Source organism: Solea solea, chromosome 9 (assembly GCF_958295425.1).
Source record: "Solea solea chromosome 9, fSolSol10.1, whole genome shotgun sequence".
In the NCBI taxonomy this organism is placed as follows: domain Eukaryota; kingdom Metazoa; phylum Chordata; class Actinopteri; order Pleuronectiformes; family Soleidae; genus Solea; species Solea solea.
Genome location: NC_081142.1, coordinates 6,706,247 through 6,723,951, shown reverse-complemented (window position 1 = coordinate 6,723,951; position 17,705 = coordinate 6,706,247). Strand labels below are relative to the sequence as shown.

At 42.7% G+C, this 17,705-nt stretch overlaps 3 protein-coding genes across 3 annotated transcripts; 2 read left to right on the top strand and 1 right to left on the bottom strand.

Annotated features, from left to right (window-relative positions):
* Positions 1–93: 93 nt before the first annotated feature.
* si:dkeyp-117h8.4 (uncharacterized protein LOC572032 homolog) lies at positions 94–4,731 on the top strand. Its single transcript, XM_058638828.1, has 8 exons — positions 94–274; positions 416–479; positions 714–769; positions 877–910; positions 1,003–1,028; positions 1,414–1,489; positions 1,577–2,641; positions 2,728–4,731. Exons 1-8 carry the CDS (start codon positions 116–118, stop codon positions 4,227–4,229), a joined length of 2,982 nt encoding a protein of 993 aa, XP_058494811.1. The 5' UTR covers positions 94–115; the 3' UTR covers positions 4,230–4,731.
* ppat (phosphoribosyl pyrophosphate amidotransferase) lies at positions 4,721–8,333 on the bottom strand. The gene is made up of 11 exons (XM_058638829.1): positions 8,312–8,333; positions 8,060–8,126; positions 7,620–7,826; positions 7,361–7,473; positions 7,132–7,277; positions 6,877–6,949; positions 6,638–6,789; positions 6,423–6,550; positions 6,109–6,330; positions 5,613–5,733; positions 4,721–5,465 (listed from the first exon to the last, which is right to left on the bottom strand). Exons 3-11 carry the CDS (start codon positions 7,821–7,823, stop codon positions 5,290–5,292), a joined length of 1,335 nt encoding a protein of 444 aa, XP_058494812.1. The 5' UTR covers positions 7,824–7,826; positions 8,060–8,126; positions 8,312–8,333; the 3' UTR covers positions 4,721–5,289.
* Positions 8,334–8,531: 198 nt separating this feature from the next.
* paics (phosphoribosylaminoimidazole carboxylase, phosphoribosylaminoimidazole succinocarboxamide synthetase) lies at positions 8,532–16,862 on the top strand. The gene is made up of 15 exons (XM_058638520.1): positions 8,532–8,949; positions 9,179–9,676; positions 9,761–9,814; positions 9,893–10,504; positions 10,941–11,018; positions 11,260–11,435; positions 12,549–12,594; positions 12,696–12,893; positions 14,249–14,427; positions 14,532–14,711; positions 14,817–14,930; positions 15,065–15,148; positions 15,849–16,029; positions 16,122–16,280; positions 16,550–16,862. Exons 1-15 carry the CDS (start codon positions 8,553–8,555, stop codon positions 16,714–16,716), a joined length of 3,123 nt encoding a protein of 1,040 aa, XP_058494503.1. The 5' UTR covers positions 8,532–8,552; the 3' UTR covers positions 16,717–16,862.
* Positions 16,863–17,705: the final 843 nt, after the last annotated feature.

Here is a 17,705-nt window from a genome sequence, read left to right as displayed (position 1 = left end):
AAAATATGAGTATTTTCACGGGTCTCATGTGTGTCTCTGAATTCCGAGGAGTTTAGAACGCCTCATTTGACCGCTTGTCCAATCACATTTCACTATGTAAGAATTTTGAACCTGAATGCGCCGTTATTTTAGCAACTACTGTGCTACTTTTTCACCTCCGACCAGCACGGCAACAAAAACACATTTAACTCCAAATATGGACGAGTTTTTTAAGAAAAAACTGCACGAAAACAGCTGCAACTACAAAAAAGCACTGGATCGAATCATAGACAAGGTGTGTTGTGGTTTGTATGTCAATGACAGTAACGTTAATGTTAACCTTTGCGTGGTGTAGCTAGTGTTAGCTTTACTTTTTGATGGTTGGACTCTACGCGTAGAGAAACCGTGTGCTAACATCTGCGATTGTTTTAAACAGTATTCGAAGATTCAAGATCAAGACAAAGTTATGGAGGTGGACCTCGCTACCATAGAAGACAAGAGTGAGTAAACTGCAAAACAATTATAACACTGACTGTGTGCAAGAGATACTACTCACGACATAACAGTGGTAGTGATCCTAACTGAATATCACCATCAACATATTTATTAGTAAATACAATCAATGCATCTGTCACATTTTTGACATTTAATTTTATCCCTGCTTATGTGGTTGTGGTCATGTAACCTGATCTCACTGTTTATCCTCTCTTTCCCGACTCCCTTGCACGGTGAAGCACTTGAACGTTACTTGAGATGCGCAAAAGTAAAGATGAACAAGCAGATACCAAAGGTTTGGTTTACTATTAAATCACATCCCACTATTCAAGAACATTTAATTGGTTTATAGAGCCGTTTGTGGAACCAGCAGAAATTATAATTAATCACTTTTCCTTTCAGAGCCAGGCAGATTCGACAGTTGAGTCAGTAAGTGGTAAGTATACAACACCTAAAGTAAGAACAGTACATTACCAATTAATCACAGATTCACATATTTCATAATATTGCTCATTTCTCCCTCCTCAGCACTGGATCTTACAAAAAACTCTCAGGTAAACATGTACATGTATTACACTAAAGGATCTAAAAATGTAGACTAAATTAAACATGATTTGCTGCTGTTAGATCGTTCAACCTGCTATTTTAATCCATGTATCTGCAGTATAACAGTGTATTATCTTATGTGTGCAATCGCTTGTACTTTTGACTACAGCTGTTTTACTATAACCTGGTACAATGCATCTTTTCTTGTTTAATACAAGGTTAATGTTTTATTGTGCACTGTCCTTGTCTAAATTAAGTAACATTATGTATTGTGTATATATAGGTTTGCATGTTTACTGTTTATTTCCTTGACTCTTTTTTTACTTATCTGTGCTGCTGTAATGCTGCAGAATAATAAAGGATTATTTTTATTTTATCATTTGCTTTCAACAGTTGGACTTCACATATCAAGATGATGAAGTTGATGAGTCTGGTGTATCAACAAGCCAATCGTTTGGTGATGATGATGGTGAGAAAAATAGCTATATCCAAGTTTTTTTATGTGGTCACAAGATCAATGTAGGTAATATTTATTTTCCTCTTTTGATTCCTGCAGGGATTTCTCAAAGTGACATGACTCAGCTGACTGGGAGCTCATTGGAGAGTGAGCGAAACATTTCTGAGACGGAGCTTCAGCCAGAGGACCTAGACCAGGAACTGGAACGGAGTCTGAGAAGTCAGGGCAGCTCTTTTGTGGAGCTCTACCCCAGCATGATTAGTCGAATAGAAAGGGCCTGGCATCGGCAAAATGTGTCGGAGGCTGCTGACTCAGTGCTGAGGAGGTACCACAGATGGCGGAAGCAGGCAAACAAAAGCAATATCAACAACACCTCTGTCACACTGAAGCACACCAGCAGCAAGCCAAGAAAGAGGAGCAGCAAGATGCTGCTCGGGGATAAAAGCCCAGAGAAAAGGCGGTTAATTGGGATTGAATCTACCTCTCGCTCTCCTTTCCAGTTGTCGACCAATTTGCAGGCTTTGCAAGCAGAGCAGCCATGTCCTGAAAGGAAGAGAGGCTCACCGAGGAGACAACAGCACCAGCACATTGTTGCAATGGATCTGTCTGGACAGTTAAAGACCTCTAAACCATGTCCGACATTCACTATGTCTGAATTATCACACCTGGGAGAACAGTCTTGTACTTATGCTGCTGCTCCTTCACAGCCTTGTTATCAAACTGCAAAAACTTCCTCGGACCAGTCTCTTCGGTCTAAAAGGCTTTCTCTCTCTGGATATCCAGAGCAGGCTACTGATTGTTCCATGTATGCACCAGAAGACACGCCTTTTCAAGACAGACCTGATATCTACAGCTCCTCAGTTAGGCAAAGTCCCTTGAAAAAGAGGATGATGCACAGCCTCAGTAAATCACCTCATGCTTTTTCCAGAAGCCCCAAAGATTATGTGGAAAGCTTCTCCAGAGAGTCTCCAAGGCCCCGATCAGTGTCTACTTCTCTATCTTCCCCTCCACAAAAGTTACTTAGGATGTGTCACCTTCAAAACACCTATCTCCCCCGCCCATCACAGCTGCAGTCACCCAAGCCAGCCACAGCAGGTCAAGATGATGAAGTCCATGAGGCTGGTGTATCAACAAGCCAATATGTTGGTGATGATGATGATGATGGTGAGAAAAATAGCTATAGGCAAGTTTTATATGTGGTCACAAGATCAATGTAGGTAACATTTCTTTTCCTCTTTTGATTCCTGCAGAGATTTCCAAAAGTGACATGACTCAGCTGACTGGGAGCTCATCGGATGAGAGCAAGCAAAACATTTCTGAGACGGAGCTTCAGCCTGAGGACCTAGACCAGGAACTGGAACGGAGTCTGAGAAATCAGGGCAGCTCTTTTGTGGAGCTCTACCCCAGCATGATTAGTCGAATAGAAAGGGACGGGCATCGACAAAATGTGTCAGAGGCTTCTGGCTCAGTGCTGAGGAGGTACCACAGATGGCAGAAGCAGGCAAACAAAAGCAATATCAACAACACTTCTGTCACACTGAAGCACACCAGCAGCGAGCTAAAAATGAGGAGCAGCAAGATGCTGTTTGGGGGTAAAAGCCCAGAGAAAAGGCGGTTCATTGGGATTGAATCTGTCTCTCGCTCTCCTTTCCAGTTGTCGACCAATTTGCAGGCTTTGCAAGCAGAGCAGCCATGTCCTGAAAGGAAGAGAGACTCGCCGAGGAGACAACAGCACCAGCAAATGTTTGCAATGGATCTGTCTGGACAGTTAAAGACCTCTAAACCAAAAGAGGTCTCACTGAATCAGACATTCACTGTGTCTGAATTATCTCACCTGGGAGAACAGTCTTGTACTTATGCTGCTGCTCCTTCACAGCCTTGTTATCCAACTGCAAAAACTTCCTCAGACCAGTCTCTTCGGTCTAAAAGGCTTTCTCTCTCTGGATATCCAGAGCAGGCTACTGATTGTTCCATGTATGCACCAGAAGACACGCCTTTTCAAGACAGACCTGATGTCTACAGCTCCCCAGTTAGGCAAAGTCCCTTAAAAATGAGGATGATGCACAGCCTCAGTAAATCACCTCATGCTTTTTCCAGAAGCCCCAAAGATTATGTGGAGAGCTTCTCCAGAGAGTCTCCAAGACCCCGATCAGTGTCTACGTCTCTATCTTCCCCTCCACAAAAGCTGCTTAGGATGCATCACCTTCAAAACACCCATCTCGCCCGCCCATCACAGCTGCAGTCACTCATGCCAGCCACAGCAGGTCGTCCCCGGCTCCAGCGGCACCTTTCCTTTGACTCCTCTCTGCCCTCTAACCACGTCTCCCACTCACCAAAGAAGCTTGACGAGGAAATCGTCAAACTCTACCACAAGTTTGTTTGCCAGAGCAAATCTTCTCCCTTTAATGGTTTTCCTTGTCGTGTCTGTGTAAGACCCCCCGAGGTCGGCAGCGGTTGCTCTTCGTCAGCTTTGGCAGCTCTGGCTTTGTCACCTCACCGCTCCATTTTGAGGAAACGACACAGGAATTCAGGCTGTGACGACCATCCTCTGTCCAAACGCTCCAGGTCAGAGTGCTGTAAATCCTCGCCAGGTTCCAAACGCTATAGGAATGAACTGCTGAGGTCTCATGATGACCTGTACCACAGCTTTAGTAAACGCAGCATGTTTAACAAATTCAACAGTCAACAGCCCTCAGCTTATGCCAGGATGATGGGGCCTACAGCTGCACCTCAGTTCTCTGGTCTAGGTTAGCCTCCTGTGTAACATTTTCATTCATAACTTGTAATTACTGCTGTTCTATTAATTACTACTACTAACTTATTTGTAATACGATGCTCACTTGAGAGCAGCATTAAAAAATGGCTATTAGGTAATTTTGTCAATTTCTTACTTTTGTATTTGTTTTCCCCAGATGTCTGTCTTCTCCTAATCACCCTCATGTCTTCCTCCCAGAAAAAAAAGTGGTGAATATGTGATGATTTGAGATTCTCCATTAATTCGCAGAGTGGAACCAATTTAGTTAATTACATTAGTTCAGCAGTGGAAAGTGTTGTGCAGTCTGAGCTCAGGAAATCATATTGTTTATTTTTCATGAGAATGTTTTGAGTGACATGGGTCTTACCTTTTAAACTGTAGCGCAATTTTAGGCTTGTTGAGTTAGAAACTGCATAATTTGTTATCTGTTCATTAAAATAAAAGTTGTTCTTCAGAGTGTAAATGTTGAAGAAAATAAACACTGTACCTTCTTATTGCAGTTATTCTGTTTATTAATTTACTTTTCCATTTTAATTCAAGGTAATGTTTAAAGTAAACAAGTGTGCAACAGTCAAGACTCATAACAAAAAAGTTACATGGTTAATTTTCAGTAAAGGCAGATGAATGTAGAAATGAAAGACACTCATGGTTTAGTCACTCGACCTTTGTATTTCCGACATGGCCGGTTATACCAAATGCTTATGTTTGCTAAGACGAGGAATGTGAAAATACAAGAAAGTAGTTTTCTCATATACATTAACATAATGGTCAATGTGGGGGGGGGGGACCCCAACAGCATCAGAGTTTGGTCAGATGTGCACTTTTTAGTGTCATCTGGGTGTCACTACAGTAAAGTGAAGCTGCAACCACCGGTGGTCATCAAGAGCTAGAAATTAAACTGCTGACCAAGGGCCTAAGCAGGGAAAAACTTTGTTCATTACAATATATTGAAATTCCACACTATTTCTTATCCAGTCTATAAAGAACATTTCATTAATGCATGGGCACCTGAGGTTAATCCACAGTTCTGCTATAACCTTGGTTTTGATTCCAGCAGTTACCACTCCAGCTCCACTGGATATTTCCCAGTCAGGCAGGCAGTGCAGTGGCCCACTCTCCTGCTGGACTTGTTAGTGGAGCTAATCATCTTTTCCTTCTCCTGTTGGGAGGCAATTCCCTCCTGGACTGCTGACACCAGGCCCTCCACGGTCAGATACTCAACACTGTCTGCACCTATGCAAAACAATAGAGAAATGTTAATGGAGATGGATGCTTGTCATTTATTTTTTGCACTAATATGTTAGTTTGGCCAAAAGAATGATTCAAATCGAGTGCAAGATATGTACATCTGACAAATGTACAAGTGAGTTTAGCATTTACCAATGTATCCTGCAATGTCCTTAAACTCTGGCTTATTTGCAATCAGCTCTTCCTTGGTTGGAATGTTGATGCCCATGTAACAGGGGTACCTGATGGGTGGAGAGGCAACTCTGATATGTACCTGTCGGGGATTGAATACAGGTCAGTATTTACAAATAAATATCACTCTATTTGTGTTCATGGGTTTAAAATGGCTCTTTGTGATCACTGTACCATCCACAGAGAACAAGGCCTGATTGTCTCAGAGTGATGATTGTTCAGTCTGTAATAGTTTTGAGTTATTTAGAATGTTCAGCTATAAATAGAACAAATCATTTTAAATATTTTCAGCTGATCCGACTCTTAAATGATAAAAGCACATCTGTTACAGCACAGATAAATAATTTCAAATGTGAAATGTGAAATGTGCCAGCCAAAATGTACTTCCATTTTTTTGTCCATTACGTCGAGCCCTGTACAGTATACAAGAGGTATGAAACACGCTTAGTCAACAAACCTCGGTTGCACCAGCTTCCTTGAGCAGTTTTATAATGGGTGAGATGGTGTTTCCTCTGACAATGGAGTCGTCAACTAGCACCACTCGTTTCCCAGCAAAGTTGTCGGTCAGTGCCCCAAACTTCTTGGCAACACCAAGCTGCCTCAAACGGGTGTTTGGTTGAATAAATGTTCTTCCAACGTAGCGGTTTTTACACAGTACTTCGATGTATGGCAGCCCAGACTGTGACGAGAAAGACAATGGAGAGAAAAAGCTTATGAGGACAAAAGCCCGTCGTAGGAAAGGTGCGAGAACAAGACAGGCTGTGGACAGACCTGCTGAGCGTAGCCCAGAGCAGCAGGAGTTGCAGACTCAGGCACAGTGCTAACTACGTCTGCATCTGTTGGAGCCTCGATGGCTAACCTCCGACCACAGCGCTGCCTGACGGTGTACACCATCTGTCCTGTAGCACAAAGATATAAAATCCTGATCATGCGGCAGAGCACAATTTCACTTTATATATGTTGAACTTTCAACAAAAACAAACAACCTTCAAAAACTGAATCTGGCCTGGCAAAGTAAACATATTCAAATATGCAGAAGGCAGGGAGGTCTCCCTCAGGACGAGGCACAACGGTCAGAGACTTGACTCCATGATTGGATATCTGGACTATCTCCCCTGGTAAGACCTCTCTGTAATACCTGGGAACAAGTGCAGACATGAAAACGATCGTTACCCACAGTACTGCGACTGCAATCAGAGGATATTATGATGGTCGTTAAGCATACTTGGCACCAATGGACTGAAAACTGCAGGACTCTGATGACACCACCCAACCCTCAGTGTCGCCCTCTCCAGTGCCTGACCACAGGAACAAAGACAAGTTAATCATCCATCAGCTTACACCTCTGACCTTGTATGAAATCTAAGGCCATCCTGCTGGAGCTCTGATAACCTCTGAGGCCACTTCTTCTTTAAGGGCAAGCATGTGTTCACACTGTGTCCTTCATGTAACTTGACATGTGTGAAAGAAGAAAAAATACCTGGACTGTGCAACTTTGAGATGGGAACAATTCGTCCAATGCAGAGGGGTCGATTTCCATAAGGGTCGCGCACCGCGTAGATAACATCTTTGTGCATTATCAAAAGCGAGTAGGATGTTGGAGTCTCCATCATTAGGTTTTTGATTCTGCAACACATATAAAAGCAGCTTTGAAGATGCCGTGTGGGAAATGGTTAACATATTACAAAGCACTGTAACATGGAACTAACCTGGCAACCCAGTCTGGTGCATCCAGCTCCTCCATAGGTGGAGTGAACGCCAGCAGTTGGGTGATGAGTTCACTGTCTGAGCTGGTGGAGAGACCCACGCCATGGCGCATCACCTGCAAGGCACATTCATGACACCCACAAGTTTCATTTCAGCTGGTAAATATTTCCCAATGTTAAAAGCACTAAATTACACACAGGAGCATGATTCACTGAAATTGCATGCATGCTGTTTACATGGTTCATTATTTAAACCGGTTACCTTTTTCCTCAAGGCATGTGCATTAACTAGCTCTCCATTGTGCGCTACAGCAATCCTGCCGTGCAGTGTATCCACCACAAAGGGCTGGCAGTTCTGAAGTTCTGAGATTCCACTGGTTGAATAACGTGTGTGACAAATGCCAAGGTTATCATAGCGCAGATTCAGAAGAGCCTCAGGCGAGAAAGCTGTGCTCACTAATCCCATTCCCTTTAAAAAGAAGATGGGGGGGGAAAGAAGAAGAAGAATCCCTGAGACATGTTTTCACTTGCACAGTCTACACAGTAACAAGCAGCATGTTAGAAAGTGGAAAACCACTTTGAACAACAAGGTCCTAACAACTAGAAGAATTCTCAGTGCAGTGTAGAATCATTTTGTTTTCTGTATAATTACTTAGTTCAATGTAAATATTGAGGGAGCTCTTTTTCTTCTTTTTTTTTTACCTTGAGGGTTGTGTATGTAGGTGGACTGGCTCCATTACTTGTGACAATCCCAGCACTTTCCTGACCCCTGAGTAGACACAATCACAATCACAATGTATGTTTTAACAGTGAAACAATGTAAATTGGTGAGATTTAGATTCAAAGTCTAAGCATAAACATGGGTAAATAGATTATTAAAAACAATAAGAAGACCAGACTGGAATAAGTGAAACAGAAAATTACAGCAGGACAGAGGAAAACAAGAATATTTGCCTCTATGCTGAGGAGAAGCCATACAGCAAGAGTCGTCTTGCTGCAGTTTCAGCCTATTTACCAAGCTGCTTCTCAGATTACAGTTGGTCCCACCCCCTCAGCACACAGCTTAAGCCAGTGGTGAGGCTGCTTTTCTGCATGGAGGCGTTGCTTTCAGGCTTAACCGCCTGGTTGCCTAGGGAACCGAGCAGCAGAGACAGACAGGCTGGGGAAAAGGAAACGTTTCCAGGTCAGCTCAAACATGGAGAGAGGAGCAGAAGGACAAAGAGGAGGTGATATGGAGGTGGTGGAGGAGAAAGGCTCGGTAGAGAGGCAGTGGGGGGAGGCTGAGGTGCCGGCTCTCATGTCAGTATGGGACGAGGTGGGAGCTCAGCATGTAACTGAGAGCAGAACCACATTTGAGTTGATCTCAGAGCGTCTGAGGAGGCTCAGTGTTGTGCGGAGCTGGTGGGAGTGTCAGGCCAAGTGCAGGAGTCTGGGACTTCAGGGCAGAAGGCCTGACGCAGCAGCAGGCACTTCAGCAAACTACAGCCCAGGAGTGGATGGAAGATCGGTGGAGGGTTGGGAGGAAGATGTGGAGGATGTGGTTAATCAAAGAGGAATCTACTCTTCCTCAGGCACTATCCAAATACAGGAAGGTAAATGTAGGTTTCACCACCAAACTCAAGCTCTTATGATCTTCACTTCAGCACAATTTGGTATTTGAACTAAAACTAATATCAGAAGAATAGAAAAGCATTTAATTGGAACTAGTTTTTGACTTTGAAACTGAACCAAAACCTAATTACTTTTGCTTGCTCTAAAAACTATGACATGTTTTCTGAAATAAATGTTTAAAAAAAGAAAATAATAATGCTGTGTATGCAGGAATTAAAAGTCGAATCCATCGAGCTCCTCCTTACACTCCAAGTGTGGCTGAAGAGGGAGGCCGTCACTGGACAGACGATGAGGTGCGAGCACTGCTTTGTGTATGGGCAGATCGGCACGTTCGAGAGCGCTTGAAATGCACGCTACGCAACAAGTCTATCTTCCAAGAGATGGCCCGTCAAATGCAAAGGAAGTTTGGGGTGGTACGAAACTGGAAACAGTGTCGAACTAAATACAAGAACTTGAAATACGATTACAAGACTGCTAAAAGTGCCCATGCTGCTGGTGGTGGTGCTACAGGAGGCCCGGGGAAGTACATGAAGTTCTTCGATGAGGTGGAAGCCATTCTGCTGGACCGTGGCCTGGAAAATGGTACCATGGAAATGCAGAAGAGGCTGTATGACGGAGAAATAGCAGTGGGGAAGCTACACATATCTGCAGGCCACACAGTACAGACGACATCCTCAGAAAGTGAGGTTGTTATAGAAATTGATGATGGTATGTACTCGGTGTGCGACGCATACAGCAGTGTGGTATTCAAGACTAAAAAGAAAAGCACTTTTTTTTGTACTTAATTTCCAGATGACAACAGTGATGATTATGATATGGACAGAGACATGGAAGCAAAATGGAGAGGTAATTATCATCAAATCACCATGTCCATTTACTATATACTGCGTTTAATCGTTTATTTTCTGAATCTATTTTCTCTAGATGTCCATTTAACAGATCCGTCCTGCTCTGACCAGATCCATGTGGTCACGGTGTCGGACACCGGTCGGAATTGGAGTGACCTGGAGGTGCGAGCCCTGATTCAAGTCTGGTCTGATGAGCGTGTGTGCAGGCAGCTGGAGAGCTCGACCAGAAAAAGGGACATCTTTGTTCAGATCTCCAACAGGTTATTGCAGCAAGGCATCGAGCGCGACTGGAAACAGTGCCATACCAAGTACAAAAACCTCAAGTATCTTTACCGTTCTCTCCAGAGGGGTAAGACTGATGAAGCAAGACGTCTTATGAAGTTCTACGACGAGGTGGACAGCATTATGAATCGCACATCTAACGGCTCGCCACACGTCACAAGAACTGTAGACCATCAAGAGGTTTCAGGAGAACGTCTTAGGATGGACGGCTCGGAGGAGAGAGATCACGTAGCTATCTATTTGATAAGTGAAAACACAGATCCCAAAATGGTGGGAGCGCTGGAGGAGAGAACGTGCAGTTCTGATTCCGTCTCATCTGTAAGCCTCGATGTTACACCAAGTACTGAAGAACAGAGGAGGCACACAGTTCAGGAGCGTCCCTCAGATCAGCGGCACAGATTCAAGAGTGAGTCCTGGATCATTATTTATTCATGTTTAGTGTCATGCATGAAACCAGCAGACAAGATTCATACAAAGCAAACAAAAACAACTTGTTTTGCGGTTTTCATTGTCAGCCACTTCTTGTACCATAGAATCCTATTCAATTAGAAGAACTTAGAAAAACTCGGACAGCACAACCCAGATTATTATCAGTGTCTGCATCAGTGGATGTCCTTTGATTGTCAATAGGGTGATGACAATGTAAATGAGGTGAATATTGACCAACGTCATATCTACAGCCGATAAATGTCTGCATCAATAAAAATCATTTAATTAATTGTGCTCAGTGTTTTATAATATTTTTCCAAAACTAAAACTGTCGGTCCAATTTAAATTCCATTTAAATAGCGTGTGTTTAGTAAATGGCTCTTTTGTGACTGTGTGACATTGTTTGTTTGCAGGTTTGTTCGAATCTAGGTTGGAAAAATTGGACACATATTCAGCAAAAAGAGGACTGAAGAGGAAAGCTGTGGATCAAGGTTTGAAATGTGCCCCTTCCTCTTATCACTTATCACTTTGCATGTCACATGATGTCCACAATTGACTGGTGGCCTTTAGTGATTTCTTGCTCAGTCCCATGATTTGTCACCAAGCCTCATAATGACATTATGGATAAAGACATGTTTGTTATTACTAACAAAAAGCATAAGGAATGACGGAGTCATTCAGGTCATCATGCAAGACAGAAAACCTGATGTTAAGCCTGCATTTTTCTTCCAGACCCAAAACTCCAGATTCCAGTGAAAAAACTGGACTCAGGCTCTGATTTTGCTGATAATGAGGAGATCCTGTTTAAAGAGGAGCAAGATCACATCCCAATAATAAAGATCAATTCAGTTCGTTCAATGGCCTCCTCTAACCCATCCCCAGAGGCACAGGTAATAACTACTTTCCTTGTGTGACAGATAAGACAACAACTTATTATTATTTTTTTTTTTTTATTTTTTTTTTTTTTAAAGCATGATGCTGCAAAAAAAAGTGCCATTAAGCTGATAAATCAACCTATAACTGCTTTAACACTTTGAAAACAGTCATTTTTCGTGTTGTCACATGGGGGGGGGGGGGGGGTCTGACCAAAACTTTTAGTGACTTTCGAGTCACATGTTAAATTTCAGTTTAAGAACTTAAAACACAAGAGACAACTGTTAAAACTATTCAAACAGCGCGTGTATCACCACGGCGATAAAGTGAATAAAATAAATCAAGCACCTTTTCCTGAACTTACCTGTGCTGTAACGCGACCAGCCCCAGTGTTAAGACCTGAGCCACCTCCAGCTGCGTGGGCCACTCTCCGGCGGCCACGCATCCGAAAACCCCGCATTCCTCTCCGATACCGTTCTCTTCAAACTCCATCCCCGCTGCGTGTGTCTGTCTCTGTGTCCTGAGTCAACAACACCAAGGGACAGTCTCGTGTCTAAACTAAAGGCGCGTGCGTGTCCGGACGAGAACTGACAGTAGTTATCGAACACGTGCAAATATACGCAACAGCGTGGCTCGTGAAAAGAAAAAAAAAAAGAAATAGAACCCACGGAAATCAACTTAGTTCAAATAAAAAGTGATTTACGACACTACATGAGCTGCTACCATAGATAGCTGTTAGTAAAAAGTAATACATGTGGGTTTAATTAAACATTTTAACACGCACGCGGTATTTGGCGATGAAGATGTTAAACACGCTGTACTGATCAACAGTTATCGATTCGGTCAAAAGGGCCAGATTGTTCCTTTGTTTCTGTTCAACTGATCTTCTTGAGAGAAAAGTACATGAGATAAGTCGTGGTTGCAACTCCAAACAAAAAACATTCTTCTTCTCGTTATCCCATGATGGGGCGTCCTGCCAACCACGTGGTGAGAAATGCGCTGTTTTGATTGGTTGTCTGAGTCAGTTGAGGGATGTCATTGGCTGTGAAAGCACGTAAGAGTGACTCGTCTGTCCTCAGCCTGTTCGCAGCCTCTCACACTTTCTCAAGTCGAGTGTCTTTCTCGTGCACTTGTGTTTCGTCTTTCAGGAAAGTCGCTTTCTACAGAACACCGCCATCATGGACTCCACCGCAGGTAAAAAATACACAAACACTCAACTCAACTGGGAAGCTTTAGTCGAATGTGTGTCGCTGTTTCCTCATCGTGCGTGTTCTTTTTGTTCTATATATATGTAGAACTGAAGATGGGCCAGAAGCTGAATGAGGGCAAGACGAAGCAGATCTTTGAGCTGGCGGACCAGCCCGGACTGGTTCTGGTCCAGTCCAAAGACCAGATCACCGCTGGCAACGCGGTGAGGAAAGACCAAATGGAGGGCAAGGCTGCCATCGCCAACAAAACCACGAGCTGCGTGTTCAAGCTGCTGCAGGAATCTGGTAAAGTCACTGTTCAAGTTGTCAACACACATTCCCGGGTCCCCCTCATGAACTTCTCTTTGGAATAATTTGACTATAAATTGTGTGAGTATAGACTAATTGATGAGCTCTCAGATTGCATCAAACAAAAGAGTGTATTCGTAGAGCTGCAACAGTTAATCGATTAATCAAATATTAATCGATTAATAAATGATTTGCCAACTTTTTCATTGATTGACCCACATCCAAGTACAAACATCTTTCTAATAGTTTTCTGTGATTTCAGTCCTTCAGTGTGAACATTTTTATAGTTTTATGGGGGGGGGTTTGATGATTTTAATAAATGAATCTGGAAACTTCACAGATCCTGCGTCAGTAATAATGTATTGGATTAATTAAAATAAAGAATGGTTTATGAATACATTAGATGGATGACACAGTATAAGAAGCACTGTCACTGAAAACATAGGCTGCCATTTTGTTAATCTTGTGCAGGCGGGGGCCGTTGTGTCATCCTCACCCTGAGGCAACTTTGCCACTTGTAGATTAGTATGCTTTGATTTTGTCAGATTAAATGTCATTGCTGTTAACTTTAAAGTTTTAAACACTAACTTAAAATAATCAATTCAACACTATTTCAAGAGCTCCTGATCATCACCAGTTGGACCTCAGAGAGGTCAGTGAGGTGACTGGTGTTCAGGAAGAAAGACAAACTTTGACCTTTTCCTTTTATTGGGAACCAGAGCTCCACCAGTTAAAGCATTTTGAAGCATTTTTTGGTTTTAATGCCTTCATTAAATCACTTGGTTATTGGTTTCTCCATTGAAATGTCCAAAAAACTGTCTTTCATTGAAGCCGATAACTAGCAAATATTTACTTTTTAAGCTGGAAGCAGTGAATTATTTATGCTATTAAAATAGAAACACTTAATTGCATTAGTTGGCAACTTCACTTCATTCCCCCGCGTTTCCTTTGCAGAGAACACATGATTGTTTCTTGACTCAGATGCAAAGATGTTGGCAACGTTAAACACGTGTAAATGACTTTCCACCTTACTTTAATTTAAAAGTAATTGGCTAACTGTGACCCATGTGCCGCTCGTGAGTCTCGTGTGTCTCGGTTGTGGAAATTGCCGTCTTGTGACTTGAGAGACTGGTGTGTATCTAATTCATGACCAACCATACTCCCCCCCCATGTAGCCCTTACATGTGTTCAGTTAAAGCCAATCTGTGCTGAATTGAAGATTTATAAAATGTAGACATAAGCATGAAGTTAAAACTTTATTAACTGGAGAGGTTTTGCTTTTGTAGCCTTCCTTTGGAGTGTCTAGCAGCTCTTTTTAAAAATAATAAATTAAAAAAATACCAAATTTCCAGGTATCAAGACTGCCTTTGTGAAGCAGCAGTCGGACACAGCATTCATCGCTGCCCACTGTGAAATGATTCCCATCGAGTGGGTTTGTCGGAGAGTGGCGACCGGATCCTTCCTCAAGAGGAACCCAGGAGTCAAAGAAGGCTATCGCTTCTCTCCACTAAAGATGGAGATGTTCTTTAAAGTGAGTCTGACCCTGAATTCCCCCATCTGTTTTCTGTTGTCAGTCTTTTTTAAGATCTCTGACGAAGTTAATGAAATGATGAAAAATTTTACTCTTTGACACAGGATGATGCCAACAATGATCCTCAGTGGTCAGAAGAGCAGCTGTTGGAGACCAAGTTCTGTCTAGCTGGGCTCACCATCGGTCAGTGTGAGGTGGACATCATGAATCGCAGCACTGTGGCCATCTTTGAGATTCTGGAGAAGGCCTGGGCCACTCAGAACTGCACTCTGGTGGATATGAAGGTATGTGCAGCAGGACTGCCCTCTGCTGGTCGATAACTATTCCAGCAGGACCACGTTTCATCTGGTGCTTCTGCACAAGTTAATGATGAAGTTCATTTCTTTCAGATCGAGTTTGGCGTGAATGTCAAAACTCAGGAGATTGTCCTCGCTGATGTGATTGATAATGACTCATGGAGACTGTGGCCAGCTGGAGATCGAAGCCAGCAAAAAGATAAGCAGGTTAGGACTTATTATTTTATTATTATTATTATTATTATTATTATTATTATTATTTAAAGCTCACAGTTTTGATTTAGACACTTATGGAAATGTGACAAACATCGGACAAGCCTCTGATTTCACTTCTTTTCTAGGTTTACAGAGACCTAAAAGAAGTTACTCCTGAGGCCATGCAGGTGGTGAAGAGGAACTTTGAGTGGGTCTCTGAAAGGGTCAAGGTACACTCAACCTTGTGTGCTTTTAACTTTTGTTTGCTTTCACTCAACTGTGTCCACAAAAGCCTTTGTTGTTGTTTTTTTTTACTTGTATAACTCTATTTCTTAAATGATTGAATTAGACTTGAGAACTGTAGTAGTGCTGATGCTGGGTTGCTTATTGTATGAAATAATTTTTCATTAACTCCAAATAGGGCTGAAGTGATAATTTGGTCACAAATAATTAGGTTCCCAGTTTTGTTTTGTTTAGCTTATTAAATGTGAATAATTTCTGGTGTGTCGTAACATCACCAAAGGAGTAATTGAATATCAAGAAAATAATCAACTTATTTATTTAATTAAATAAATGTCAATGCACCTTTACTCCTATCTACTCGAGCTTCATCTAATGCAGTCATTCCCAAAGGCTGGATTGTGATTCACAGATGTGTCATCAGAGATTGCAGAATTTTCTAGGCCTTTACTAAAGATTTATATCTGCACTGTAGCTGGACCTCTAAAGGTTTTTGTTTGTAACCTATTCAAAACATTGAGTTTTAACAGAAAACTCAAAGGTCTGCATGATGATTTAGCATCATTATCATAACCCAGTAGTTTTTCACATGCAGCCACTGCTCCGTAAAAGGTCTGTCTTTAAGGGGACAGATGGTCGGTCGGTCCTGCGTTGTGTTAAAGAGTGCTGCTGCTGTGTTGTGACCTCCAGCTGCTGCTGGAGCCTCAGGCCGGTGGGAGAGTGGTGGTTCTGATGGGCTCCACCTCGGACATGGCTCACTGTGACAAAATCAAGAAGGCCTGTTCCTCCTATGGAATCCCCTGCATCCTCAGGGTCACCTCGGCACACAAAGGTCCAGATGAGACACTCCGTATCAAAGCAGAATATGAAGGTGTGTGTGTGTGTGTGTGTGCTTGAATTATTTTCTGTACGAGTGGAGTTTTGTTATCGAATACGTGATAACATTTTTTCCTCATGCCCAAGGTGACGGTGTACCGACTGTGTTTGTGGCTGTGGCTGGCAGAAGTAACGGCCTCGGTCCGGTGATGTCAGGAAACACGGCTTATCCTGTCATCAACTGCCCTCCTGTCACTCCTGACTGGGGTGCACATGATGTCTGGTCATCTCTGCGCCTGCCAAGTGGTAAGCAAGTCTCCCACTGTATTCTGTGCTCCATGATTCCACCGCTTTATCCTCCACATTGAGTTAATTCATCAAACCGTACGGTCCCATGCACAGATGGAAGGAGAGTTGGAACTATAACTTGTGTGCAGAGCACATGAGCCTTTTTGAGTGTATACCCACAATAGTGTTTTGACTCCCAACCACATTAAAGTACATTTTCAGGTGGACAAATTTGTGTTTTAAACGCACTAAATGTAATTGAGGCTTCCTTTTGTGTTATCCCGCAGGTCTCGGGTGTTCCACAATCCTGTCCCCTGAGGGCGCTGCTCAGTTTGCTGCGCAGATCTTTGGCCTGACCAATCACCTGGTGTGGTGCAAACTGAGGGCTTCAATGCTCAACACCTGGGTGTCTCTTAAGTTGGCTGACAAGAAGCTACAGGCCTGCAGCATCTGAGATGGTTCACCGCCTCTCTTCCATCAGTGCCATATATATCTTTGTTTACCATGACCATTTAACTGTCTAACAGTAGATTCAAAATCTACATGCACATGAGTCATTCCAGTTCAAGAGAATTGAATAAAAAGCTTCTTGAATTCTAATCTGGTTGTTTTAATCCTATTATTTCGGTGCAGCAGTTTGCACCAGATTTCAATCAAAGCTAGGCATTTCTTTTTCAGATGCCTTCTTTACCTGCACTATTCCTGTACCAGAACTACACCTCCAGTAGTGTGGAGGAGGAGGAGGAGGCTTTGAAAAAATATTAAGATCACGATCAAGAGTATTATAAAGGAAGCATAAGAACAAAGACTTGGTGGAATCTGGTATTTTCTGCTTTTTCAAACGGAACTTCCCCTGCAAATTGTCAGCCTGTTATTTTAGGAGTTCCTCTTATTTTCCCTTTTTATGAATGCAGGTGAGAATAATGACACCTTTTAGTGACGATGAAGCCCTTGCGACGTCAAGTGCACTCCAAACAAATGTCTGCTTTTTGTGTCCCATTGTGTGTGTTGCAGAGGATTAATTGTGTGAATCTGTGTCTCACGTACTCTTTCTGAGTGAATGTGGTGTGAGAACAATCTAATAACTGGGATGGTGAGCTGTTATCTTAGTACAGCACACAAATCCATGTACTGTTATTTTCAGCTCGGTTGCAACACCTCCTTTCAGCCACAAGAAGGAACCCACAGCTCATGTTGAGGATCCAGAAATCTTAACCTCTCAATCAGTTCCAGGAGTGTGCAGCCAAGGGAATGAGTCAGAATATCAGGCCACCATTTAAATTTATTTCTTTTTTACCTCTGTTACAGCACAACACTCCATTTGATAACAAATGAGCATTATAACCTGTGATGCTCTAGATTTTTGGCTCACGTGTGGGTGGGAGTGGGAGGATGGAAGTGCCGTGGGTAGAGAGTGATACAGATGAGTACAGAGAGGCCCCT

Bases quoted from the DNA above. Each gene is read 5' to 3' on its own strand.
- paics (XM_058638520.1), top strand. From the start codon at position 8,553: ATGGAGAGAGGAGCAGAAGGACAAAGAGGAGGTGATATGGAGGTGGTG. The intron at 12,894-14,248 runs GTAAAGTCACTG...CCAAATTTCCAG, and splicing joins CAAGCTGCTGCAGGAATCTG to GTATCAAGACTGCCTTTGTG. The intron at 14,712-14,816 runs GTATGTGCAGCA...CATTTCTTTCAG, and splicing joins GCACTCTGGTGGATATGAAG to ATCGAGTTTGGCGTGAATGT.
- ppat (XM_058638829.1), bottom strand. From the start codon at position 7,823: ATGGGATTAGTGAGCACAGCTTTCTCGCCTGAGGCTCTTCTGAATCTG. The intron at 7,278-7,360 runs GTTAGTTCCATG...TATGTGTTGCAG, and splicing joins GCACCAGACTGGGTTGCCAG to AATCAAAAACCTAATGATGG. The intron at 5,466-5,612 runs GTAAATGCTAAA...TGTTTTGCATAG, and splicing joins GGACATTGCAGGATACATTG to GTGCAGACAGTGTTGAGTAT.
- si:dkeyp-117h8.4 (XM_058638828.1), top strand. From the start codon at position 116: ATGCGCCGTTATTTTAGCAACTACTGTGCTACTTTTTCACCTCCGACC. The intron at 480-713 runs GTGAGTAAACTG...TGCACGGTGAAG, and splicing joins CGCTACCATAGAAGACAAGA to CACTTGAACGTTACTTGAGA. The intron at 1,029-1,413 runs GTAAACATGTAC...TGCTTTCAACAG, and splicing joins ATCTTACAAAAAACTCTCAG to TTGGACTTCACATATCAAGA.